This window comes from Ictalurus furcatus, chromosome 18 (genome assembly GCF_023375685.1).
Source record: "Ictalurus furcatus strain D&B chromosome 18, Billie_1.0, whole genome shotgun sequence".
NCBI lineage: Eukaryota > Metazoa > Chordata > Actinopteri > Siluriformes > Ictaluridae > Ictalurus > Ictalurus furcatus.
The window spans coordinates 11,170,022-11,197,160 of record NC_071272.1 but is presented as its reverse complement, the minus strand read 5'-3'; the positions used below and the strand labels follow the sequence as shown (position 1 = coordinate 11,197,160).

The following is a 27,139-nucleotide window of genomic DNA, read 5'->3' as shown; positions in this document are numbered from 1 at the left end:
TCTGAGAGGAAGCATAGTAGCTTTCACCCTCCCCACTTGGTAGCTGTCAAAGAGCAAATTATGGAGCAAAGGGGGAAGAAAAAAAAATTAAATTAGTGGAAAAAAAGAAAATGTGCAATCTAAAGACATAAAAGAAATACAGGGTCTTTCTTAAAGCAATCAATATATATTTGACATTTGACAATCATTTTCAAATAAATACACTCCACTGAACACTGTGCTGATCCACAAGAACTGTAAACATCTCATCACTTCCTCAAACCAAGTCCAAAAAGGTCTTTGAGCCAAGTGTCCTCCATTACCGAAGCAGCCTTCAAGTTCAGAGCAAGCACTCTCAAAATAGAAATACATCCATTATGGCAGAGCTCCACCTCATACCACTGTTTCCCGAGCTGAATTGGAACACTCATTAGTTAGCTTCCTGTCTACAGGCTCTGTGGAGCAATGAGAAGACATGGAGGAATTTTCCGCATCTCCTTTCGTGTTTGAAGTGGGTTCTCCTAGACTTTCTGTGGACCTGAATGCCAGAGGATCTGCACTCCTTTGCTCCTCCTGCTGTTCCTCTTCTTCGTCGCGTTCCTCCAGAGGCAACTGGAGGAAGTTAGGCAGAATCAGGTCCTCTTTTCTCAGGAGGCCACGCTGGTCATCGGCACTGCAGCCCTGAGCTCGGTTCAACAGCTCCACTAGACCTGTAACAGTTTCAGCCAAAAGGAGAGATTAAACATTCCAGCCTGAAGAATCCTACTGATGTACTCTCTACATGAAGCTATTAATGAAGACTAAACCTTACCTTCCATATCATAGGCTCTTCTCATAGCAGGGTTTTTCTGTTTGGGATTTGATCGATAAAAACTTGTGGTGCTCAGATCAACATCCACAGCGCCTCGGCGTGCCTGGGGAAACAAAGAAAGATTCTTATGACCTGTTACTTGATGGAGAAAATGTGTTTCTAATATTTAAGAAACAAAATGGCAGTTGGTGTCTTTATTGAAATTGGGAAATAAGCATAAACAAATGTTTGACTGATCAGAGAATTACATGAATGACCATGGGTAAGGATGTTACTGTTTCTATTAAAGTGGCTGAACATTTGGCAATTAATTTTCCATTTCAATTAATAATTATTAGAATGTTTCCATCAATTTACCTGTAAAGCTGGGACAGGAGTTGTCTTAGAGCCAAGGACCTGGTCCATACCTGATCATGATAGATAAATTCATCAAGATATGTACTATAGTGAACAATTTCCATGCGCAAATCAACAAGGGTTTCTTACTTTTGTAAAATACACATTAAGATGTGTCTGAATTTAAAGCATTTACTAAAAGGAGTATACATTTTTTTTTTTACAAGAGTACAAGCGTGTACATTAGAGTCTACTAGACATGGCAGAGTCCCACATAACACAAATTCTTAGAGACATGATATACACAGGCACTGGCCCTCTTGCATGGTGGGGACAATCCAGTCGTGACCCACTCATGCAAGAGATGAACAGAAAATGTTAAGAGACAATGCAGTCCAAGTAAGTGTGTGTAGTGATGGAGGCAAGTCTGACAATGGATATCTCAAAGGATTCATGCTATGTGATAAGACCAGGGCAGTATCCCTTCCAAAATGAAACCTTATTGAGGTTCACATTCCAGACATGTTGTACATTATAGGCTGTTCAAGTTGCTGAACCTTATACACAAAATGAACAATCTATTCTAAGAAAAAGACGTTACATACAACAATTCATTAGAAAGTTTGCATGTATTCTTTTCTAGTGTCTAGAAATATCTTAAATACAGATGATTGGCCTCTAGTGGTTAGTGTGAATCACCATATATATGTGTATAATCTAGAGATGCACTAATACTACATTTCTCAGCCGATACCCATAACCGATTATTCAGAGTGATATCGGTCGATAACGATAGTTCTGCCTTTTACACCTTCTTTTAAATTAAAATAAAACTTTTCTCTCCATTTCAACAAGTTGTTTCACAGTAACTGGTCTCATAAACAGAAAACACATTACTCAAATTAACATTAACACATTAACTAAATTCTGAAGATTAAAGTAAGATTTCTTAACTTATTGAATGTTATTAATTCATATTAACAGAATTAATTGAATGAAATCTAAAAAACCTCATGTTAGTCTCACATTCACTCACCACAAACAAAAGCATTTCTATTTCATCATTGAACATCAAACTGGTAATATATAATATATTTTTTATATATATTAACATTAACTGGATATGAAATATACTACTCTAAAAATATCTTTTTTCGATGTAATATATACTTTTTTGTCAACTCATCTTCATTTAAATCTTTCAACATTGTACTGACACTTTAATTCAGCGTGAGCAGCACGGAAAAAAATTTTTTTGACTCGACACTGAAACTCCCGCTTCTCTGCTGTAGCGTCTATTGTAAAAATTTTATCAGTGCAGAGCTTACAAACTGCAGTTTTGTCATCATTCCACACAAGAGACATCATCTTTACACACAGCATGAATTTGATGTGTTTTTCTGCCCTCTTTTTTATTTGACAGGATATAATCGGCCCTGATCGTCGGATGTTTCGGCCGTGAAAAATTGCCTTTATCGGCCGATACCGAATATTGGCCGATACATCGGTGCATCTCTAGTATAAATCTTTAAAAATCTTTCCATAGCTAGTTACAGCCATGGGTAAGACTACTGTGCGAACTGGTCTACTATCATGATATCACGTTGCAGTCATTAGGATTGTGTGGCATGGACCAGATACCTTTTACTTTGTCCAGGGTTAGTGTCTTGCTGGCCAGGTTGGTGACGATTGTGTTCATGTTTATCAGCTCTTGGCTTCCTTTCTGAGAGAGCAAAGGTGACAGGATGAGACATAAAGTAACGGTTTCCACAAAACACTTCACATATCTGTATACTGTCATCATTTATGTTCTAAGTGAAATACATAAAATATGTTTCTTATAGAACCTCAGATATCTAATAAACAGAAAAGTACACAGTCACAAAATAGTCTTTTTTGAGCTGTATTCAGATTGACACACAGATTGTATTTAGGAGTTAATACTAAAATGTAGGACCTCAGACGTAACTACAGTAAGCTTTACTCAGTTATGCAGATATGAAGGAAACAAAGACATGTCTCAGTTATGTGCAATTCTGTCCTTGAATTCTAGTCAAGTTTTCTTTTGTGAAAAATCTCCAGCGAGGAAGAGAATCAAGTCCAGCACCACTATCTGACAGTTTGTTGTAACCAGAATATGTCACCCTTAAATATGTCTTGGACAATGTAAATACACATGAAAATTGTTGAGGGTAACATTTAATAGATATATATGATTATATTATGAATGAATGAATTAATCATATGAATCTTCCCTGTAGGGGAAACATATTTGTTTGTTTGTTTTAATTTGGTGTCCACTGAGGAAATCAGAGTAAACAGGATATTAATTAGAGATGACACTTATCTCAAAGCACACAGATAATTACAATACATTTAAGAACTCGGTTTAGGCCTACTTAAACTGAGCTAAAGCAGTTGGCTGCTTGGTTAATTTATCCATCAGACTGTGGACATAAGAAGCTCAAATTAACCAAAACATGCACAAATAGCATAGTGTAATGGAAGCATGTAAAAAGTACATCGCGCACAAAAGAACATCTCGTAGTCGTATTAAATTGTGCATCCAGTTTACGACACTGTCAGAAGAAAGAAAAAAAACAAACGAATAATTTAGTTCACTGGTTCAAATCAGTGATTTGATCAGCTTTTATTACTGCTTAAGTGCAACACTTTCTGCTACTGCTACTTTTTTTCACTTCCTGTTCATGACGATAAGCCTTAAATATACTCAGCAAAAAAAGAAACATCCTCTCCCATTCAACTGCTTTTATTTTCAGCAAATTTCTTAACATGTGTAAAAATTGTATTAACATAAAATCATTCAACAACTGAGACATAAACTGAACAAGATTCTCAGACATTTGATGAACAGAAATGGAATAATGAGTCCCTGAACAAAGCGGGGGTCAATATCAAAAGTAACAGTCAGTATGTGGTGGCCTCCAGCTGCTTTAAGTACTACACTGCATCTCATCCTCATGGACTGCACCAGATTTGTCAGTTTAATTCAAACCTCTTTATTAAATAATTCCTCACCAATCATAATCAAGAGTAGCAACTGTTCCATCTGTAAACATACAGTACACTGCCGCTCTCCTTCACTCTCTTCAGCACTCTAAAACACAGCGCACTCATTTCATTTAAACTCAGGGTTGCCAGATATCACTAGAAAAGTTAACTCCAGTTTCCATGTTTTTATTTAATCCCCCAAAATAACTCAATATTATCAGCAGACATGGCAACACTGTCCTGGGGGAACCACTCTAAAAGGAACAACTGATAAATAAACAAAAATAAAACTACTAAAATATAAAGACAGAAAATGTGTTTAGTTATAAATAAATCATTTAATCTAAAAAAAAAAATAGATATTATAATAACTTCATAAAATACAAATAAAATGATAAATGAAATAATGTTTAATTACAATGGGTTGCACTTAATATCAATTTGACATTAAGCTTAGTTCGCTATTTCCTTAGAAGGCTATTAGCCTTTTTCCTAATGTGGATCATGTTTGTGTTAGTCTACTTTTAATTGGGACTCTTTATTGTTTAAGATATTTAAAAATAAATATTTTATGCTTGTTTATTTATCAATTAACCAACAGTATTTCTCATTGCTATTATTTTAATTCAATTAACAGTGACCATGAGCAGAGAGCTTACATTTAACTGTTTATGACAGACCTCCTGATTAAAGCTTAAACAAGAAAAGATTGGTATCTGGATCGGTTTTGGTCGTAAAAATCCCGATCGGTGCATCCCTAATGAACACCATTAAACTAAAGCGCTTTGCATCTGATGGGTAAATGAACTCACCCAATCACATCCTTTATAAGATTATTCAGATATATACACAATATACTCAGTGCTGTTCGAGATCTGACTCCAGCTCAGAACCATGACAGTGGAAAATGTCTAATAGTGTAGCTTTAAATATATTGAAGAGGAGCAGACTGCAAACACTGAACATTGATGTTTATTGTATTTGTTTACAAGGTGGAATAGATTAACGGTTGTTTTTTCATACAGCCTGTAAAATTAACTGAAAATATTACATTTAGTTTATCAGAAGATAAATTAATTTGTCATGGCTCACACTATGTTCCTAAATTCTGTCATAATTGACCAGCTCAAGTTTTCTCATGCCTTCTTGTGTGTTATATTGTGGTACGTTACCATCTCTAAAATAAATAAATAAATAAATAAATAAGAATGATAAAAATAAAAAAAAACCTAAACTTCAACTGTGCTCCTAAATTTTTGTAATAAAAAGTGCTCCTAAAAGAAATTGTTACCGTGGCGCCTGATGTAATGTTCCACTGCAAGGACGATCAGCTGTCCTTCCAGTCTCCCTGTAGAACTGTCTTAGGCATCTTACATTACAGACATTGCAGTTTATTGCTCTGGCCGCATCTGCAGTCCTAAAGCCTCCCTGCAGCAGGCCTATGGTATGTTCATGCAGGTGAGCAGGAACCCTAGACATCTTTCTTCTGGTGTTTTTCGGTCGGTTAAATGTCTCTTTAACGTCCTAATTTAGTGTAACTGTGTAAGCTGTGGCTCAGGTGGTAGAGCGGGTTGTCCACTAATCATAGGGTTGGTGGTTCGATTCCTGGCCCACATGACTTCACATGCCAAAGTGTCCTTGGGCAAGACACTGAACCCCAAGCTGCTCCCAGTGGCAAGCTAGCGCCTTGCATGGCAGCTCTGCTACCACTGGTGTGTGTGTGAGAATGAGAACCAGTGTAAAGCGCTTTGCAGAACCACTAAAGTTAAAAAAGTGCTATATAAATGCAGACCTTAATTACATTAGTTGCCTACCACCTTAGTGTCTTAAGGACTCTTCTGCATGTGCAGTAATTGTTATGATTCCTTGAACAAGCATGAAAAAAACATTGTTTAAACCCTTTCCAATAAAGATCTGTAAAGCTTATTTGGATTTTACAAGTTGATCTTTAAAATACAGTCTCCTCCTTTTTTTGCTGAGTTTATAGATATGCAACATATTAGACCACAATTAGATCAAATGTTTATTTGAAGCTTTGTCTGCTTTTCATATATAATTGTATTCGTCTAAACGGTCTTTTTATTCTCTCTTGCTTTATGCTACAGTACAGCATAATCTTATTGCAACTGACAGGATAAAAAATGCAGATCACTTTGTCAGTATGTGTTTTCGATCCGCTGATTTTTTTCAGGCTTAAAGGAAACGTCTCTTTAAAGGTGGTAGAATAGACACGTAAAAAAAAAAATAAACCTCCAATAGTTCAAAAGAATAGATCTGGCAACCTTGGAAGTGCAAACTGCATATTGGTAATGTTAGACTGGAAATTCAGTTTAAGCACAAAGCCCAGTACAGCATAAATATACACAACATCTGCATGTAACTTATGGACTTAAGTTGACAAATCCAAATACAACCTTTAAAAAAGCTTTGTCGTGTGAAGGAATGGACAAACTTCCAGTCACTGGAAGGCAGTGCTCACCATAGTGACGAAGACATCCTGGGGCTGGAGACGGTGTTTTTGGAGAAGTGAAGCCAATGCCTCCTGTAGGGTCTTGTTGGATTTCACCACCATAGCCACACTCTTACCTGTGAACGCTACCTCCAGACTGGATAAGACACACAATGTGCAACATTAATACATGCAAATCATCAGTGTACATAGTTAAAGAAATTATAAGTGGGATGAGATGCTGGGAGCCCAGAAGACTGTGTGTAACAAACAATAAATACATTATACAGACAATATACAATGGGTATAAGGTAAGACAACACACACAAGAGCATATAATAGGCCGCATGTACTGTATGCCTGCAGCATACCATGGACAGGAAATGCTGCATATTCAAGAAGTGCAGAATTGGGCTCTTGAGTGGTGCAAGAGAAAACCAAGTTCAAATCCACAGCCTTCTGTGGCCAGGAGCCAAGGGAGCGTAATCAGCCAAGTGGGCGTGACATACTCTCTACCTGTCAATCACAGTGACACAAGCCAATCATCATGTCTGTTTGTTCATGTTTGTGGAAGATGGCAGATAGCACTTTCTTCCGAGTGTGTTACGCTGCCCTGTGACACAGCATGAGCACCTGTTCAAAAAGATGCGAATGGCTGGCTTTTCACGTGTCTTGGAGGAAGCATGTGTTCGGTAACACCTCCCCCAGATAGTAGTTGTCATATGATAGGGGAGAGCTGGCTGGTAGAACTTGGCAGATGACCAGAAAAGAAGTGCAGTGTCAAGCAACAGGAAGTGAGTGTACCTCCAAGACATATTTAGTAATCTATTTGCTAACTGTTGAATTTGGTATTTTCATAATGACCTGGCATTTACTTGCACTTTGACTTAGACCACAGACAGCAGGTGGGGTTTTGCTCTTTTATTTCTTATAGGTGTTGATATTTGGGAGCAGCGGTGTCTTATCCAGCTTACTTGCCAAGTTTTATTTTGTGTTTGCTGTCTGTATCATTTGTTAGTCTATGTCATAGTAACTATTCTTCCTATTTTCTGATTTCATTCTGTAGTCAAGAACTGTAATGTTTGGTCCGTAATGAAGAATGAAGGGGACACACAATTTAATCTAATGGTCTAATCATCTAGACAAAAGAAGTTTAGTTAGTTATTCAGTTTTTCAAACCAAATAAATTCAAGGTCAATAGTTTTATATCTTTATTTACTTTAATTATCAATCATTTTAAATGTCAAATTTTGACCTTGAATTTATATACTTTGAAAAACTGAATAAATAAACTAAACTTCTTTTGTCTAGATGATTAGGCCATTAGATTAGGTTGTGGTACCTGGGATGGCAGTGTAGTGTTAGCTTTGGTAGTTACATAAATCTGTGTTGTTGTTGGTGATGGTGGTGCTGGTGGTATTATTATTGTTGTTGTTGTTATTATTACTATAGCAATGAAAATCATGACAGAAGCAGAAAATAAAAGATAAAAATAAAGGGCCAAGGACCGACCCTGAGGACCACCATTATTTAACTCCTAAGCAAAGTAATCAGAAGCATGAAAATCCTTGCGCACAGAGCACAATTGCACTTTTGCCCATAATAGTTCTAATCAACAACCAACTGAGTCAGGTAAGCATTAATGTAACACAGCTTTGCTATTTTTGAGCACACCCTTGGAGATTAATGTGCATGTGGGCTCAAATAATAACGTGCTATAGGAACCTCAGGTGTTTAAGGACCATGTTAAGATTAGTAAAGACTGTGATGAGTGCTAATATCTGGCCCACAGTCATAGCAGACTGTTTGTTGGGTTTTATTTCACTGCACACATGGCTGAAAGACTGGTGCTTCCATTACAGAATCTGGCATTCAGACAGTTTTAATGTGTTTGGGCGGTATTTCATATGTTTGCCAGAATACATATTAACTTCAGATGCTCTATTTTGCAATCTGATGATATGAACTAATCATTAAGATTGATATATTTGGCTTATAGCTTATAAAATTGGTCTCAGAAATCCAATTTCCTACTACATTTTGTAGAAGTAATTGCCTTGCCAATATACATTGATCAGCCATAACATTACAACCACTGGCCTAATATTGTATCCCCCTTGTGTCGCCAAAACAGCTCTGATCCGTCAGGACTCCACAAGACCTCTGAAGGTGTGCTGTGGTATCTGGCACCAAGACGTTAGCACCAGATTCTTTTACTCCTGTAAGTTGCGAGGTGGGCCTCCATGGATCAGAATTGTTTGTCCAGCACATCCCACAGATGTTCAATCAGATTGAGATCTTGGGAATTTGGAGGCCAAGTGAACACCTTGAACTGTCATGTTCCTTCATTTTTGCTGTGTGGCAGGGAGCATTATCCTGCTGAAAGAGGCCACTGCCATTAGGGAATACCATTGCCATGAAGGCGTGTACTTGGTCTGCAGCAATGATTGTAGTACGAGTCAAAGTAACATCGATATGAATGCCAGGACCCAAGGTTTCCCAGCAGAACATTGCTCACAGCATCACACTGCCTCCACCGGCTTACCTTCTTCCCATAGTGCATCCTGGTGCCATCTCTTCCTGAGCTAAATGACGCACACACACACAGGCGTCCACATGATGTAAAAGGAAATATGATTCATCAGACCTGGCCACCTTTTTCCATTGCTCCATAGTCCAGTTCTGATGCTCACAGGCCCTTTGTAGGTGCTTTCAGTGGTGGACAGGGGTCAGCAGGGGCACTCTGACCGGTCTGTGATTACGCAGCAAGCTGTGATGTACTGTGTGTTCCTACTCATTTCTCTCATAACCAGCATTTTTCAACAATTTGTGCTACAGTAACTCTTCTGTGGGATTGGACCAGACGGGGTAGCCTTTGCTCCCCACGTACATCACTGAGCATTGGGCGCCCATGACCCTGTCGCCAGTTCACTGGTTGTCCCTCCTTGGTCCACTTTTGGTAGGTACTAACCACTGCATACTGGGAACACTTCACAACACCTGCCGTATTGGACATGCTCTGACCCAGCCATCTAGCCATCACAATTTGGCCCTTGTCAAAGTCACTCACATCCTTACGGTTGCCCATTTTTCCTGCTTCCAACACATCAACTTCGAAAACTGACTGTTCACTTGCTGCCTAAAATATCCCACCCCTTGACAGGTGCCACTGTTATGAGGTAATCAATGTGATTCACTTCACCAGTCAGTGGCTGATCCATGTACTTTGTAATACAAATACTGCCTGGTGTGTAATCACTGCCCTATAGGGAATGTTAGAATATTAAAATGTTAGGAGAACTGCTTCTAGGATATATTTATTGAAATATTTAATAACAACCTTTTTTATATTAAATAATATATTAAATGTCCTGTATGGCATTGACACTGATAAATGTCCTCTTGCAGTTTCATTAATAATTACACCTTTAGCACAACACAATGCCTCAGTACTGACATTTCATAAAAACTAATCTGAATTATCAGCCAATGTCAACATTTTTATGTTTGGCAAAATATCAAGTCCTTGTTAAGTGTGTACTTGCTCTATATCTACCTCTTTAACGTCTAATCCATCTAAGAGCTGGACAAAGCAGCTTTACTGCAGAGACACAATGTTCCCCAGATGGAGCAGTTCTGCCCTAAAGCATCTGTCTTGAGTGAACACTCACTATAGTTGAAAAGGTTACCCTGAATTAGACTGGATGAGGAAGTGTGTAGCTGGCTCCAGACACACAGAACTTAATATGCAGTTGTGGACAAAGATCTCAGTCTTAGTTACTGAGAGTACCACAGGGTTCGAATTTAGGTCCGCTGTAATTTACTCTATACATACAGTACCTCACACTGATGATATGTTGAAGACTGTAAAATAAATGTATATCCTGATGGTACAACATTTTATTACACTAAAATCTTTCAATACTTTTCCACTCACCGAAATACATAGATATAAAAATAAGTAATATGTAATTATAAGCAGAAGCTATGAGTATATATTGTATTGTGGTTTAAAAAAAAAACATTACTGGATACCTATATTGTTCAGTGATCTACTGTTTATGTTGAATTTAATGGCCTTTCCTAATATTCATTTTATAGTTTCATATTGGATTCTCAAGCTGCTAGATTTCATCAACCATGCTGATTTAAACAGTATTTTATCAATCCTCCATCAATCGGGCAGAAATAAGACTCGTTTGGCAATCCTGTTTGCATTTGCATCTTCACTGTCAACGTGGTAGACCTGTCAATCAAATGGTGCATGCAGGAGTTTGCAAGGAACATAGAGTGTTCTGGAGGAAGTAAGAAACTTGTGGCAAATTCTCATTTAAAACGGTACGGCGATCACAATCGCTAAGGACATTTTTCGCTCTTGCTAAATAGGATATTTCACAACTAAATTATTATCTTGCTTTGGGCTGAATGGATTCTTCACACACAAATGCAACTGCATATTTGAATTGTGTGAGTTTGAAGTGACATTTTCTAATTAGCCGTTGAATTTGAGTTTGAATAAAGTCTGGAATGTGCCTTTATAACAAATGAATGAAGGAATATAGTCTGACGGACTTCCAAGTGGCACAAGAGAAAAGCATCACAAGTTTAAATCCTGACAATGTTACAGCCATTGTCCGTGCTCTCTAGGTAGGAGGGGTGGCAATGTACAGTGGGGGAAATAAGTACTGGATGCGTCAACATTTCCAGTGCAGTTATTCACATGAAATTTTCACCAGAATTTGGTATTATCTCAAGAAATCCACACATACAAAGAAATCCAAACATTAACGTCCATAAATGAATATAAATGTGTAATAAACAGGAATGACACAGGAAAAAAGTATTGAATACGCTAAGTGAAATGTATTCAATACTTAGTGGAGAAACCTTTGTTTGTAATGACAGCTTCAAGACACTTCTTCTATGAAGAAATTAATCGGCCGCTGTATTCAGGTGTGATTTTGGCCCATTCTTCTAAACTTGTTGCCTTTAAATCTTGTTAAATTGGATTGAAGTCAGGTGATTGACTGGGCCAATCTAATGCCTTGATTTTTTTCTCTGAAACCAATTGAGAGTCTCCTTTGCTGTATGCTTTGGATCGTTGTCCTGCTGAAAGTCCACCCACGTCTCATCTTCATCATCCTGGTGGATGGCAGCAGATTCTTCTCAAGAATCTCCCGGTAAAGGGCTCCATTCATCGTTCCTTCAATTATATGAAGTCTGCCAGTACCATGCGATGAAAAACAGCCCTACACCATGAAGGCTTCCACCTCCAAACTTCACTGTTGGTATCGTGTTTTTATGGCAATGTGCAGTGCCATTTCTTCTCCAAACATGGTGTGTAGTATTACAGTCAAAAAGTTCAATTTTGCTCTCGTCTGACCAGACTACACTCTCCCAGTATTTCATAGGCTTGTCCAAATGAGTTGTATCAAATTTTAAACTAGCTTCAACATGCCTTTTCTTTAGTAATGGATTCTTGCTGGGTGAGCGTGAGCAGTGGAATGCATTGCCTATTGTTTTCTCTATGACGATGGTACCTGCTGCCTCCAAGTGTTTCTGGAGCTCTTTCTGAGTGGTCCTTGGCTCTTGGGCTACTCTTCTGACTATTCTTCTGAAATCTTGCGAGGAGCTCCTGTGCATGGCCAGTTGATGACAGACTGATGTTGCTTCTACTTGTGGATAATGGCCCCAATGGTGCTTACTGGAGGATTCATAAGTTTTGAAATACGTCTGTATCCGATTCCATCAATATGTTTCGCAACAATAAGGTTGTGAAGGTCTTGGGAGAGCTCTTTGATTTTACCCATCTTGAGATGTTTCTTGTGTAACATGAATAGCCTTTTTATAGATCATCAATTTGCTAACCCAGCTGATATTAATTTACACAGATAGGAGGTAGAATTACTTTCTAACTACTTACGGATTTCAGCCGGTTCCTTGCCTTACCTTGCCTTGGAGAACTGCTTTTTCTTAGCATGTTCAATACTTTTTTACTGTGCCATTCCACTTTATTACGTATAACTTTATTTATGGACTTTATTGTTTTGAATTCTTTATTTTTTTGCGGATTTCTTGAGTTAATACTGATGTCTGGTGAAAATTTCATGTGAATAGCCTCATTGGAAATATATTTACTGAAAAAAATGTTGACGCATTCGATACTTTTTTCCCCCACTGTATGTGGAAGACGGTAGATAGCACTTCCTATTCAGCTGTAACTTAATGTAGCATGAGTAAAATATGCATTTAGTTGCAGAGGAAGGTGCATTTGCTTGGTAGCTATGTGGTAAAATGTGGTAAAAAAAAAAAAAAAAAAAACCATTGCCAGGCTGTTTCATTATTGGGCAACCTGAAGGTTTAACTCACAACAATCTTTTTACATTGATTCCTCTGTAGGAATGGCACTATGACTTGGATCTACTTTGCAGAAGCAGCTGTCTGCCTTATCTGGTAGAGCTTCTTGTTATCCTATTAGCTCAAGAAGTTAATAAGTAACCATAAGTTAAGGCAGGGTGTAAACACTCACGCAAAAGTCACTCGCAGCTCCAGAAGAACCTGCTGGTCCTTTAACACCGAGCTATCTTGGTCCAGAGAAAGTGGTTGCTGTGGAATTTTAGATCATGTTAGCACAACAACAAGTTAGCAAAACAAAGAGACTGTAAAACAGAGCACCTGAAGATGAGGAGTAGAAAGAACCCACCTTGTCTTTCCCCTGAAGGTAGATGATGATGTCGGACAGGGGAAGCCCTCTTTTCTCACACAGGCCTGTGAGCATGCGACGAATAGTGGTACCAGGTCGGGCAGGGGTCAGCGAGGCCGTGCCATCAGGCAAAAACACGCAGCAGTACTTATCGGCCGTGTTCTTTAACTCACTTGCAGAGTCAGTGGAACGAGCAATTAACTGTTCCACCTGCACCAACAGAAACACACACACACACACACACACACACACACACAGATGTCACAGCATATAAAGACTCACTCAACAAACAGTTATGATTTCTAGAACGTCAGATATTGTTAGATAAAAGGAAATTCATGTCAGGCCACCTCTGCACTGTGAAAAGATCCAGGTCTCCCAGGTCTCCCAGTCATTTGTGATTCTGTAATGAAATATAGATGAGCAAATCACACCTTGATTAATCACACCTTGACTAATCACACCTTGACTCTCTAGCATGTCATATGGAGTCCTTGGTCTTTTAAAGTATCTCTCACCTCCCCAGGATCCTCTCTTCTCTTTGCGCTTCTCCCAGCTTATCTTCCCTTGCAAGGTGATTTTCCTCCTCTCTACCACATCATCTGTCTCTCCTCCTGCAGTCTTACCTAACTTGACCTTTGCTTTCTATAAAAACAGGTAATTTTGCTAATCAGTGCAACAAAACAAACAGTGGCAGTCCATCCATAGGGCTAGATGAGATACTAACATTCAACAAATCTTAATCTTAATAAAGTCCTCATTCACAACTCCATTCATTTTAAATTCTGTTGAAATACTATTTACTAGAGTTTGGGTACTCTATCCAGGAGTCCAATTATGAACGAACTCGGACTTGTCAAGCACTCTGGTAAATTTGTACTGGAACTTGACACGGACTCTGTAATTTTGGACTCGGAAATTTTTCAGAGTACAGTCGAGTCTGCGTCATGTGTAACATGAAAAGAAAGATAGAAAAATAAATAACAACATAAAATTAAGATAACAAGAAATTAATGAATGTCTCCCTGCCTGACCAAGCAGCACAGAAAGCCGCCTCATCATGCAAGTACCAAATGGACTCTATGCACGATCGATTCTACGTTTTGTCTCAGCCAGCTCAGTTACATCCTGTGCCACGCCAGAAGCCGTTTTCGCTATTAGCGATAACTGTGTGAAGGAGAGTATGACATATTACACTCACTGTTTTCAAGAGCTTCCCCAGATTACCATGAATGACATTAATTGTAGTGTAAGGCAGTTAGCTGTTACACCCAACAGTAAGAAGGAGAAGGGCTTCAAATTATATATTTCAAGTTACATCGACAACTTATATCCGACTAGCGAATCTAGCTAAGTATCCGTTTCTGACAGTTCATACCTGTCTTTGTATTATTTGAATTTGTTCATCTATTTAAAATTGACTTTATGGGCCATTCTACAGAATTGGTGCAAACTTCTGTCCCACAACCGAAAAACCCATTTTAAAAGCATTTACTAAGATCCTTCTATTATCTATTGAAACCCACAATAATATTTCAAATATCAGTAAGCTTAATATATATAAAATCATCATTTATTGGGAAATTTCAATTGGGAGGGGGCTGTCCCGAACCATAACCCCTAAATTTCAACTTATGAAAATGATATTGAAATCATTTTTGCATTTTATTCCATTGTTGTTTTTATCTTTTTGATTTTTTTAAAAATGTGAAGTTAAAAAAAAAAATTATATTTTCTTTGTACATCATGAAACTTTATGTAAAAAAAAATGTGTCCCGCATTTTCATGTCACTACCGAAACAGTGTATGTTTTAGTCCACTGGCTGAGACTGATTTTAACCACACCCCTACATTTTTGATCAGGAAACATTCCTGTGTCCCTCTCTCTCATAGCTACATGGTGAGTAGATAGGTCCCATCATTTTGAGGTAAAAGACTAAAAATCTGTGTGTAACATGAAGGAAAGTCACTACCAAACACCTTTTTTCTGCAATTAAGCAAACTTTGTTGGGTATTATTCCATAAAGATAATCTCATTAGGTCTTAAAGAGTCTAATAAGTCTAATAAACCTGCTGCTGTCTGTGTCATTAATGTTCATCAAACAACAAAAGACAAAGAGAAAATCACTCACTCACTGACTGAATAACTTCAATAAATTTAATAAGAATCACTGTATATGGCACACAGTGAAGTCTATTTTATTTTACATTTAATTGCTTTATTCAATTTCCGTAGTATTTCTTACTTGAACACTACTGATAAACCTCCCTGAGAAATAAGATTGTAGTCATATCGCCTGCCCCTGAACATTAGCATTTGCTGATTCCAGTCTGGTATTTCACTTAAAATGTGAAATGTACTTCTTAATGTAGGAAATATTATAAACCCTGCTGATAGGGATTTTCTTTTTTCATTTTAGGAATTAAAATGAAAAAAGTTACAAGAACAGAGCTGTGTTGAAATGATTGTTGTCATTCATAGACAGATTAAAAGCAGTAATAAAGCATGAAGCTTGTTATGACATGCTGCTAAATGCTACTCTGTACTCTCTCTCTCTCTCAGCCTATATAACTCGAACTGGAGGACAAAATAAAGTGTGATATAACAACAAAACAGCTATATTTGTATTTTCATACACTTGTAATATAATAAAAGTTCTACATGTACCTCTATATCCCTTTCCAGTTTCACTGAAACTATTTTTTGATAGGAAACTAGTTGAGGTGCTGATGATATGAAATAAAAATATTAAATGTCAATGGTAAGATGTAACATGGTATTTCTTGTTACATTTATGTTGCCATTGGTTTATGAAGGTTAAAATATTAATTTAACAGCTCAGTGTTGAGTTTACAATTGCAATTTAAATTACTTTCTGGACTCGGCCATTATGGACTCGGACTTGAATGGTTAAGGACTTGGTCTCCACTTGAACTCGACAAAGGTGGACTAAGACCCAACAATACTATTTACCTGTTTTAGAGATTTTTAAACAAGTGTCTATTTGACTGATATAAGCTGATGTTCCATTGTTTTGTTCACCTTTCTAGAAGTGGGAACTGTAACAAGCATTAATAGAGGCCCATTGGGGCAGGAATCACACGTTGAATTTCTTATGAATAATCCATTTAAACTGCCATCCACAGTATATAGTCCATAGTTTTCAGTCTTTAGCACGTTATAACAGTTAATCTACATTGTTATCTCATTAGTTATGCATCTATCTAGGTTGTTAACCATCGTAATTGTACCAATTGCTTAAAAAATTGTGAGATTTCAACAAAGCTGTGACCAAAACATTTGCACATCTATTTGAAAGACTGACAAGCTAATTTCTTTAAAAATGAGGCAAATTAAACAGTGAGGTGACGTCTCATCGAAGGGAATTCAAAATTCAAGTCTTGTCAACTCTGAACTTTCAATTATATTCAATTCAGTTTTATTTGTATAGCGCTTTTTACAATAGACATTGTCTCAAAGCAGCTTTACAGAAATATCAACATCAACATGCCTATACAGTGTTAATCGTGGGGTAACATTTCACTGGCCTATTGCATAAGTCAAGTGAGATAACCTCTGGACCTCATTTTGTTTGATGCTACAGTGGGATCCAAAAGTCTGAGAACACTGCATATTTTTCAAATTTAATAGAACAATTCTCATTACAAATGATATTTGTAATGCAATATGGCATGGACTCCACAAGTTTGTGCAAAACCTTATGTTCAATTTTTGTGCAAAACCTTATGATCCATTTATCTTATACCTCTTTCAATTTCTGCTGCTCCCTGGTGGCAGGGCTGCTGTGTCTGGCGGTCAGGGGGGGTTTAGGGCACTGGTCAAGCTCTGGCAGGGATCTTCCCTCCACATTAGCCAGCATGCAATTCTGATAGAGCTGTGAGCGGACGAAGCGAGTGTAGCTGTCAAACTTCATCAGCTTAAAGATCTGTGGGTAGATGGAGAGATGAAGAAGGAAAAAAAATGGTTAGATGGTCAGATTATGTCTAACACAGTTTTATTCTTATTATATCATCGATACTGAATTAAGACTGGTATAGGAAATGTTTTTGCATTGTCTGAAGGAATTCAATATTAAAACATAACACTATAAAAACCTGGTGTAAATGCGCAGTATTTATTTTATAGCAAAATACTGTTTGGTGTTTTACAGGCTTGTACAGTAAAGGATTGCGCAATTAGAGCAGTGCGTTGGTTTACAGTAAAATACCAGACAATGCGTCCATAGTAGCGTTTTAGGCAGGAGTGAGAATTGAAAACTGGTGGATCGGTTCTTTGTGCCCTTTAGTTAAGCATTTTTAGGTGAACACAAACCCTCTTTGGTGTAGTGTAAGTTTATACTGTATGCTTGCTGAATTAGCAAAATCATAAGGGAAGTGGTGGCTCAGCGGTTAAGACCTTCAGAATTTCATGAGCTCACATCCCAGTACTGCCAAGCTGTCAAATCTGGGTCCTCAAGCAAGACGTTTAACATTGAACTGCTTAGTTGTAAGTTGCTTTTTATAAAAGCATCAAGCAAATGTAGTTTTATATAAGGTATATTTTAGTTTATACTGTAATTTGATCTACCAGTTTTTGCAGTAAATGCACTATGCTTCCGTTAAATTAATGTAAAATCCTCTTTCAAAATCATCCAGACATTTTACAGCATATTACTGGAAACATACAGTAACAGTACAATAATTACCTGTAAATAGATTACAGTATTTTATCGTAAGTATGGTTTACAATTACTAAGACCTTTGCATTGTGGGAAATGCAGTATTTACAGGGTTGCATTTCTATGTTGAAAATGCACATAAAACATGGTATAGGAAGTTCTGAGTAAAAGGCAGACCCTATTAACACCAGAGATTAACAGGAGTCCAATCTAATCCTGTGTATCAGTGCTGCAGTTGCTCTGTTCTGATCATATCGCTGTTATCTGACAGGTTTAAGCAGTCTGTCACGACAGTGTAAAAGCATTTAACGGTTCTAAAAAGCAGCAAAGGTTGAAGAACATCAAAGAAAAGATAAGACACCTCCACAAGAATGAGGAAAAAGTGTCGAATAGGGGCTTCTTTCAGTGTAACTGAAATAGCAATGTGTGGTATGAACAGGTAATGCAGGTTATACTGTGTACGAAATTATGTATATGAGTCTAAGCATGTTACTTCATCCAATACCTGTTGCTGAGCTTTTTGAAAGATTTCAGGATGAGGCTGCTGCATATCCTTTTCATCGACTCGAACCTTGTCGTCAATATTGATAGGACTGCAGGCACATTTGGACAGGTAACTGTTGTAGATTGAGAGAGCCTCCCTGCTCAGCTAAAACAGCAAAATGAAGCAAATTAGCCAACTGGAATTAATCTGAATATTTCTCTTACAATATTGTAATATAGGAGAACAATGTACTCATATCTTCTAATATTACAGAAGAAGTGGAGGGTGATGGCAATACAATACATCCTCTGAGACATGTGAAGCCAGCCAACCACATCTTTTCAAACTGCTGCTAATGAAGCATGACAGGGAAGCGTAACACACTCGGAGGAAAGCTCTAACTACCCTCTTCCGCATACATGAGGTGACAGTAACGTACCTTTTCAGTATTATTGGCTGGTATCTTGCGGAAATTCTCACACGCCAGCCAGAAAAGAATATTCTCCACACTGACCTCGGACTTCAAAAACTCCTGTAAATTATAATAAACCAGATTTACATTACAGATTATCCATTATATACAGCCATAATACATGATCTCTAAATAAATAGTGTGTGCAGCAGTGTATAATCAGCTTCAGCATAAATAGAATTTAACATGCTGCACATTTGTTGGCTGAAAAAATGTAGTTTTGGTTGTACACTGAACATGTTTTCTCCCCAACAGCAATCTGCACACCTCCACACTCCTTGACAATTAACATGACTCATAATGTGGGCTGATTCCTCTTCTCAAGCTTTTGGGAAAAGGCTTCTCATTGAGTACCTAAAGTGGCACAAATGTCCTGAGGCTTGGCAAGCAAATATGTATTAATCTGTGAACTGAAAGAGTCACTGAAGTGAGTCGATTGCCTCAGCAGGGAAGCCGGCTACTCTTAACATCTCAGTTCAAAACTAACACACCATCAAGTGGTAAAGTATAGAGAAGTGCATCATTTAGAAATCCAGTATTGACTCACTTTGAAGAGGAAGCTTTCTTAGCAAGTGTTCTGTTCACTTCGAACGCTCCCTTCAAAATGAATTAAACTGATTGATCTCCACTTCCTGCTGGTAAATGTTCTTTTTACGGTCATAAAATTGGTCCAGATTAATGCATGGTATACAAGATGCATTTCCTTTCTACTTCATTGTATTCAAAGAACCAATGCTCAGCTAAACCCACACTAGAGGGATTCATCCTTATTGTGCAATACAGGTACTTGCATAGGGCCATAGGGTTCTGGAAGGTTCCAGTTAGAGCAGTGGTTCTCAAAGCGTGGTCTGGGTTACAGTAGTGGAACTCAAAAGTCACCATTATCAATGCTATTATACTGTATTTATTATTTAGTTGTTATAGCTTATTAGCCTGTTTGATTGGCTAAAAAACAATTAGGCATATAAATTAGGGGTACAGTTAGGAATATAAAGCTCTAGGGCTCCAATAAACAGCTAAAATACTGTATTATTGTACACATGTACATAATAAGCCTAATATTTGTGTAGTTCTTCATTTGTGTAGGTCCGTGGAGTTTACTTCATAGTTAAAGAGGTCTCTGGCTCCAAAATGATTGAGAATCACTGAACAATGAAATAAAATCGTAAAAATAAATGGTTGCTTTAGGTTCAATATAATATAGTGGGTAACATTTTACTCAAACGTAGTGTTCATAGGATTGCATAAGCCCTTCATGGCAACTGACTGTCATTCATTCATTCCTTCATTCATCTTCAGTGACCTCCTGGTCAAGGTCACAGTGGATCAGAGGCATATCCTGGGAACAATGGGTTAGAATATGCCCTAGATGGGACACCATCAAGACACACACAATGCACTTCGGGGCAATTTATTGTAGCCAATCCAACCACCGAATTGTTTATCGGAGGTAGGAGGAAACTGGAGAACCTTGAGGAAACCCATGCAAACACAACTAGAACAGCTATTCACAGAATAGTTCACAGAAAAGCTTTTCACAGATAGTAACCTGAGCTCAGGATCGAACTCGGGACCCTGGTGCTGTGAGGAAGCAAAGCTACCTAAGCTACCATGCTTTCATCTATTTTAATGTCAAGTTGAGATGACACCAAGTGACATTTTTCTTGTTGTTGTTGACGTAACGGTTTCCGGGCTGACTTTCACATGAGAAAAGCTGTGAAAACTGACTATAGCTCAGCGGATGCCAGTGACAAAATGCTAATAATGTGATAAAGCTTGACAAGTGAGGTTTAAATTAGAAACCTCAGACCAATGTGAGCCTAGACGTGAGCATAAAGATGTTCTGTTCTGTAGTGTCTCCCGAACTCAGCACTTGGAGGGAATAATGTCAACATTTAAAAAAAAAAACCCTGCTCTATAACACTATACATAGTGATGGTTTTAACAATGACAGTAATTACTCATTTGGAACCATCTTACAATGGCGAGACATGTCTCTGGGTCTAAAGTAAAGTGCATCACTTATTCCTGCTTAGATTTTTTTATGAATCAACACTAACAGCATCAAGTGGCAAACTGTAGACAAGTGCATCATTTAGAAAGTCAGTATTGACTCATTTTGAAGAGGAAGCATTCTTGGCAAGTGACAAGCAAAAAAGATAAAGCACATTTCTTATTCCTGTTTATAAGACTTTTATGAATACTTAAGGTAATGTTATGACACAATAAAGATGAGTTCTGTCTATTTTCTCTAGCCCTAATTGAAAGTGTATTCATTTTCTTGTATATAACATTTTTAAGAATATTTACGGTACTGTCATAACATAGTCATGTGCTATATTTTCTCTAGCCCTAATTTGAAGTGGATTATTTTTCCATCCATTTTCTATATCGCTTATCCTTCAGGGTCACAGGGAACCTGGAGCCTATCCCAGAGAGCATCAGGCACAAGGCGGGGTACACCCTGGAGGAGGTGCCAACCCATTCACACCGATTCATACACTACGGACACTTTGGACATGCCAATCAGCCTACAATGCATGTCTTTGGAAAGGGAGAGGAAACCCCCGCAGCATGAGGAGAACATGCAAGCTCCGCACCCACAGGGCCGCGGCGGGAATCGAACCCCCAACCCTGGAGGTGTGAGACAAATGTGCTAACCACTAAGCCACCATGCGCACATTATTTTTCCCTACATACAAATTTTTTATGAATACTTAAGGCAGTGTTATGACAGTAATGACAGCATTATGGCCCTAAATTAAACTGCTTTCTTTTTTTTTTGCCATATAAACACCCATAACAAAGCCTTGACACTATAATGACAGGGTTATGCATATTTCCTCTGACCCAAATTAGCTTTTGATGTTTGACATTCTAGTCATCATCACATCATACATGGAAAATGCCCTAACATAATATTACATCAGCACCAGGATGAAGTGAGGTCGATTTTTGTTATTAGCTTCACATTTCATCAAAAAAAATTGCTGGCAAATCATAGAATAAGCCTTTGTAAACTATCCATATCTTATGGAGGGCTTATGCAGGTATCATGTAACCCTATGAACACTATCCTTAAGTCAAGTATTAGCAGAATGACCTCCAGTTAGAACCGTTGTAACTATTGTATTACTGAAGTTATAGTGCAAGATATTGTTCATGCCACACCAAAAAAATGTTTTGCAGCTGCGTGGCAAAATGGGAAGGCTGAAGTTTCTAAAGCATCTCTATAACATTTCCAGTCACATCACCAATTTATCCATCCATCCATCCAGCCATCCAACCATCCAGCCATTTTCCATACTGTTCATCCTACACAGGAATGCGGGGGAGCCTGGAGCCTATCCCAGGTGGGGAACACCCTGGACGAGGTGAAAACCCATCTCAGGGCACAATCGCACACACATTCACACACTACGGACAATTTGTCATTGTCATGTCATTGGACCGGGGAAGGAAACTGGAGTACCTGGAGGAAACCCCAAAGCACAAGGAGAACATGCAAGCTCTGCAAGTGCACACAGGGTGGAAGCGGGATTCCAACTCCCAAACCCGGGGGTGCAGGTTAAACGTGCTAACCCACCGTGCCCATCCCCCAACAATTTATCATGACAAGATAATATAACATTTTTTGGATCATTTTTTTTTCATTCTTCAGTAAAATCTGTTTGGCAAAGACACCAGTCGGAGGTCTTGGACTCACGGTGAAGTAGTGCACTCCCAGTGGATCTTCTAGCAGCCTCTCAAAGCTGACAGCCCAGCTGGCCACCCGACCCACCCCACTGGCCCTGCTGCTCGGCACACTGGGAAGGCTGGAGTTACTGTTGGAGCATTGTGTGCCTGTGCGCTTCACCGGCTCCAGCGCATTCAGCTCTGACGATAAGAGAGATATGTCAACTCAGTGCTCATTTTTCATTGCAGTTAAGATGACATCATTTCAAAATGGCTCTTATTCGACCCCTTAACCGCATAACCCTTTAACCCCTTAAACCCCATTTGGCTTCTTATTCATTTATTCATCAATAACAACAACAACAACAATAACAACAACGACTTTTCCTGCAATTGCAGTGAATAAAAACAGAAAGAAATATAGTTACAAGAAGGAGAAGTGCAAACCTAGACTGGCTGAGAGATCTTAGAGGGTTTAAGGCTGTGGATCTCAAACTGGGCTCTAGTCAAGTGGTCTGCCATTTTGTCTTTTTTATTTTATTATTATTTTATTTCAGTGGTGGACATTAAAAGCTGACATGATAAAACTGATACAAATGACAAATAGAATGTAATGACAACTTATAAAAAATGTTGTTGTTTTTTTTTTACATTAAGTGGTAAACTGTGTTTAAAAGTCATTTTTTCGGCTGAGATTATAATAATGACATTTTATTTCCCCAGTGGTGATAAACATGACTGTGATTAATGTAATGTGAGTCACTTAAAGAAGACTTTTTGCACCATAGTGCAAACTAGGCCATGCAGCTTTGTTATACATTTCTCGTCATTTCTTTATGATATTTTGATTCGAGCATACTGAGTAGGGATGTTTGTGATGTCGTTTGGGGAAGTAATCATTAAAGTTGACAGCTATAAAAATGAGCTCTAAGCGTTTAACATGAGCCTGCTTTGTTAAGTCTGACATTAACAGAGTTCAGTATGTCGGAGCCATTACAACGGTATAACACTACATCTCTCAACAATGAGATTATGGTTTACATGATAACCTCAAAGATGTATAATGGAAGTACTACAGTAGTGCTATGGTAGTACAGTAATGTTAGTACTCAAGCATACTGTATGAATCCATTTCTGGGGGATCACTTGGTTTCTTTTAGCTCTACCAGACTTCCAGTCTTTCTGCCATTATCTCCTACACATTCATAATGAACTAACGGAGGAAGTCATTGTGGTAACACCTGCACCCCAAACAGGATGTAAACAGGTCAATGACAGACTAAAAGGCTCATACTGTGACAGTGTTCTGTGCGGATGTCACATGTGAAACACAAAAACACTGTGTGTATTCTACGCAGTAAAAAAAAAACAAAATAAAAAACACATATCCATAGTCTCATTGAGAACTGACATGTAGGCTCAAATGATGTCCTCCAACTTTTAAAAGGGCTACTAATCAAATTATAACAGTTCAAATATATAAATGTTAAATGTTTACTTAAGTTCAATTCACGTCATGCAAACATACATCACTCTCTCATGATCAGTATTAGAGTTAATGATTTGCTGATGATTTTCCTAGTAAAGTGGAAGTACAATGCAGGGTATTCATGCTGTTTGTTCTCATTGCTAATGCATTATTAATTCATAGCTCACCTCCATCTGAGACAGCCAGAGTCTGTAGGTGGGGAGAAAATTACAGTGGATAAAATGAGACGAGATTAGATGAGTCACAGCTATATGTCAATGTAATAATGGTAGTCATCAAACTCATATGAGCATCGTACACTATTGTTGTTCTCAGAAACACCCAGTTTAGTATAGACGCACTAATACAAAAAAAAAAATCACTACATTTCTGGGGGTTTTTTTCTTTTAAAAAGACTTTGAGCTTCTGTTAATGTCGTAGCCACAAAGTGGATGAATGAAGAGACAGAAAGTGAGCAAGACAGCAAGAAAGTGCAGAGATTATAATGGGATAAGGATTAAAACAGGTTTCATACCAAATCTGACCAAATCAACAATAAAAATGGCCTATATGGAGCTTGGAAGCTGATAAAAGTGAATATTTTAATATGAATTTTGTATATTTTCTTATATTATATACACGTCACATTAAATTAACTTTTTTATTAATTTTTGTAATTAACTTTTTTTCCGCTGTGTATTAAATAAATGTACATTTTTTGGCAATATTGTTTCTTTGTTTTGATCTTGCTCGGGGTAAGACTTGGCTTTAAAATCATATATTTTGAAATCATGGGTTACAGCTCTGAGATTAAAAAAACAAACAAAAACAACAACGAATAAAAACAGAACCCTAAATACAGTACAAATGCAAATCTTAAAAATTTTATGGAAATTAGTCTAAAGATGAATCATCGTGGATTTCCAGCGAAAAGTAGACTCTTTCAAAATGGTCAAACTCTGAAAGCAGCCATCTGCCACACTCACGTCCATGAAGTGAGGTCTGATGACATGGAGTAGAGTTAAGTGGAGTCAGAATGAAAGATATGAATCCTGATGAGATAAGTGTATCTAAATTCCTATTAAGCAAGTAACTTTGGCTAGGTAGCTGCTAACAATTGCCAGCAAGCTAACTTTAGTGTAGCCTGATGCTGAGTTCCCGGCGTAGTTGGAACTTGTAATTCCGGCCTACAACCAGTAAAAGTCACAGAAAGCTTCAAATTTCAACTCGTCAACTTGAGGTAGTTTTCTCAACTACCAGTTCCTTCCCTGTTTACAGAGTGACATCAAATCACCATGGCCGCTCACACTGCGAACAGTGTAAAGTGCCCATCCTCTACTTTTAAATTACTTTATAGCAGTATTGGCTTTAGATCAGTTAATATACAGTATAGACACAGTACTTTACAGTACAGTACTACTGTTTTGAGAAGGTACTCATCAATGTTAGAGTTATCACTAAAATTAGCTGGCTAGCTTGTTGCTAATGCTTCTCGCTATAGTCCTATTGTCTGCTGGTGTTGCAATTTTTTAGTCCAAAATGTTGCATGTATGTTTGAAGTTCGCCAAAATAGAACAGTACAGATAAGGAAATACAAGCAAAGCGATATATCAAGCAGAGAACAATACAAAGTAGTGCGATCATACAAGATTTTTAACTGTGTGCTAAAGGACCAAAGTGCACAGAGTATTTTTTTAGGGGCAAGTTAGGGGTTAGTTAGGTGTTCACGGAAGAGGTGGGTCTTTAGCTGTTTTTTGAAGATAGTGACGGATTCTGCTGTTCGGATTGAGGTTGGAAGTTCATTCCACCACTGAGGGACAGTCATTCTGAAAGTTCTGAATAGGGATATCGTGCCTCGCTGAACCGGCACTACCAGGCGTCGGTCATTAACTGATTTTCAGGTTGCAACAGGGAACATAAACCTCAAGGAGTGTATTGAGGTAGGGAGGTTCTGTTCCAGAAAACGTCTTGTATGTGAGCATCAAGCCCTTGAATTTGATGCGGGCGGCTACAGGAAGCCAGTGGAGGGAGACAAAGAGGGGTGTAACACAGGTGCTTTTGCGCTGGTTTAAAACAAGGTGTCTTGGAGCTGGCTGGGAGGCTCAGGAGTAGTGCATTGCAGTAGTCCAGTTTTGAGATCACAAGAGCCTGGACTAGTAGCTGTGTGGCATGATCAGTAAGATAGAGTCTAATTTTCTTGATGTTATACAGAATGAACCTACAGGACCATGCAGTTGTTGAAATGTGGTCTATAAAGTTCAAGTGACCATCGAAAGTCACCCCAAGGTTTCTGGCTATGATATGACTGGGTATGTTTTTTACAGGCAAGTCTTTCTTGAAAACAAAGAAAAAGTGATAAAAGTGTAAATTTGTTAAATGCACAATGGATAGTACAATAATTTTATCTTCAGTGACCTGTATATAATCCCAATAAGTTTTTGTCAGCTTCCAAGATCCATAAAACTGCACATTTATGTGTTTTAACTGTCTAAGTCCAATACAAAAGGCCTAAAGAAATTGAGAACTAGCCAAAGAAAAAAAAACACCAGAAAAATTCTCCAAATAACCGTAGTACATCGTTGAACTAACAAAAGCATGGAATAAAGCTAATGTCTGCCAATCAGTTACAGTAAGAAATTTATCACACAAAGGCTGCTTAGCACTTAGTCTTGAAAATGTATGTAAAATATATGGAAATATATTAGCTAGTGATTAAACACAAATTAAATGAGCACCATTCCTGACCACATCACCATATCTGTTCACTAATCAAGTTTCTTTCATCCAAAGAATTATTCTTCGAGCTGATTTTCACACAGACTAGTTGCGATAATATTCTCATATACAAAAGCACTTCACATTCGCATGCCCAGAAACAAATGAGACCTCTCGAATCCTACCTGTCCACCAGCTGCACCGACATCACTCAGTTTTAGAGCCATAGTCTTAGCACAAGAAGAACTTTAGGTACTTTACAAAAACATGAGTTGTCTTTGATATTTGTCTGAACTCTGTCGCCTATGACTAAAATGAAACTTCTTGGTAGACCAGGAAGTCTTGCTATAGCAACA

The 27,139-nt window shown here is 38.0% G+C and overlaps 1 protein-coding gene across 1 annotated transcript; it reads right to left on the bottom strand.

Annotated features, from left to right (window-relative positions):
• Positions 1 to 146: 146 nt before the first annotated feature.
• rgs14b (regulator of G protein signaling 14b) lies at positions 147 to 27,139 on the bottom strand. The gene is made up of 15 exons (XM_053648607.1): positions 26,969 to 27,139; positions 24,257 to 24,278; positions 22,632 to 22,801; positions 18,893 to 18,985; positions 18,475 to 18,618; positions 17,058 to 17,237; positions 13,809 to 13,935; positions 13,641 to 13,693; positions 13,291 to 13,500; positions 13,117 to 13,193; positions 6,618 to 6,744; positions 2,768 to 2,849; positions 1,148 to 1,197; positions 791 to 893; positions 147 to 689 (listed from the first exon to the last, which is right to left on the bottom strand). The coding sequence occupies exons 1-15, from the start codon at positions 27,008 to 27,010 to the stop codon at positions 373 to 375; spliced, it is 1,797 nt and encodes a 598-aa protein (XP_053504582.1). The 5' UTR covers positions 27,011 to 27,139; the 3' UTR covers positions 147 to 372.

Coding starts and splice junctions, on each gene's coding strand:
- rgs14b (XM_053648607.1), bottom strand. CDS start 27,010: ATGGCTCTAAAACTGAGTGATGTCGGTGCAGCTGGTGGACAG. Junction 18,986..22,631: donor TGGGAGTGCACTACTTCACC/GTGAGTCCAAGA, acceptor TATAATTTACAG/GAGTTTTTGAAGTCCGAGGT. Junction 6,745..13,116: donor GAGCTGCGAGTGACTTTTGC/GTGAGTGTTTAC, acceptor TGTCTTATCCAG/TCTGGAGGTAGCGTTCACAG.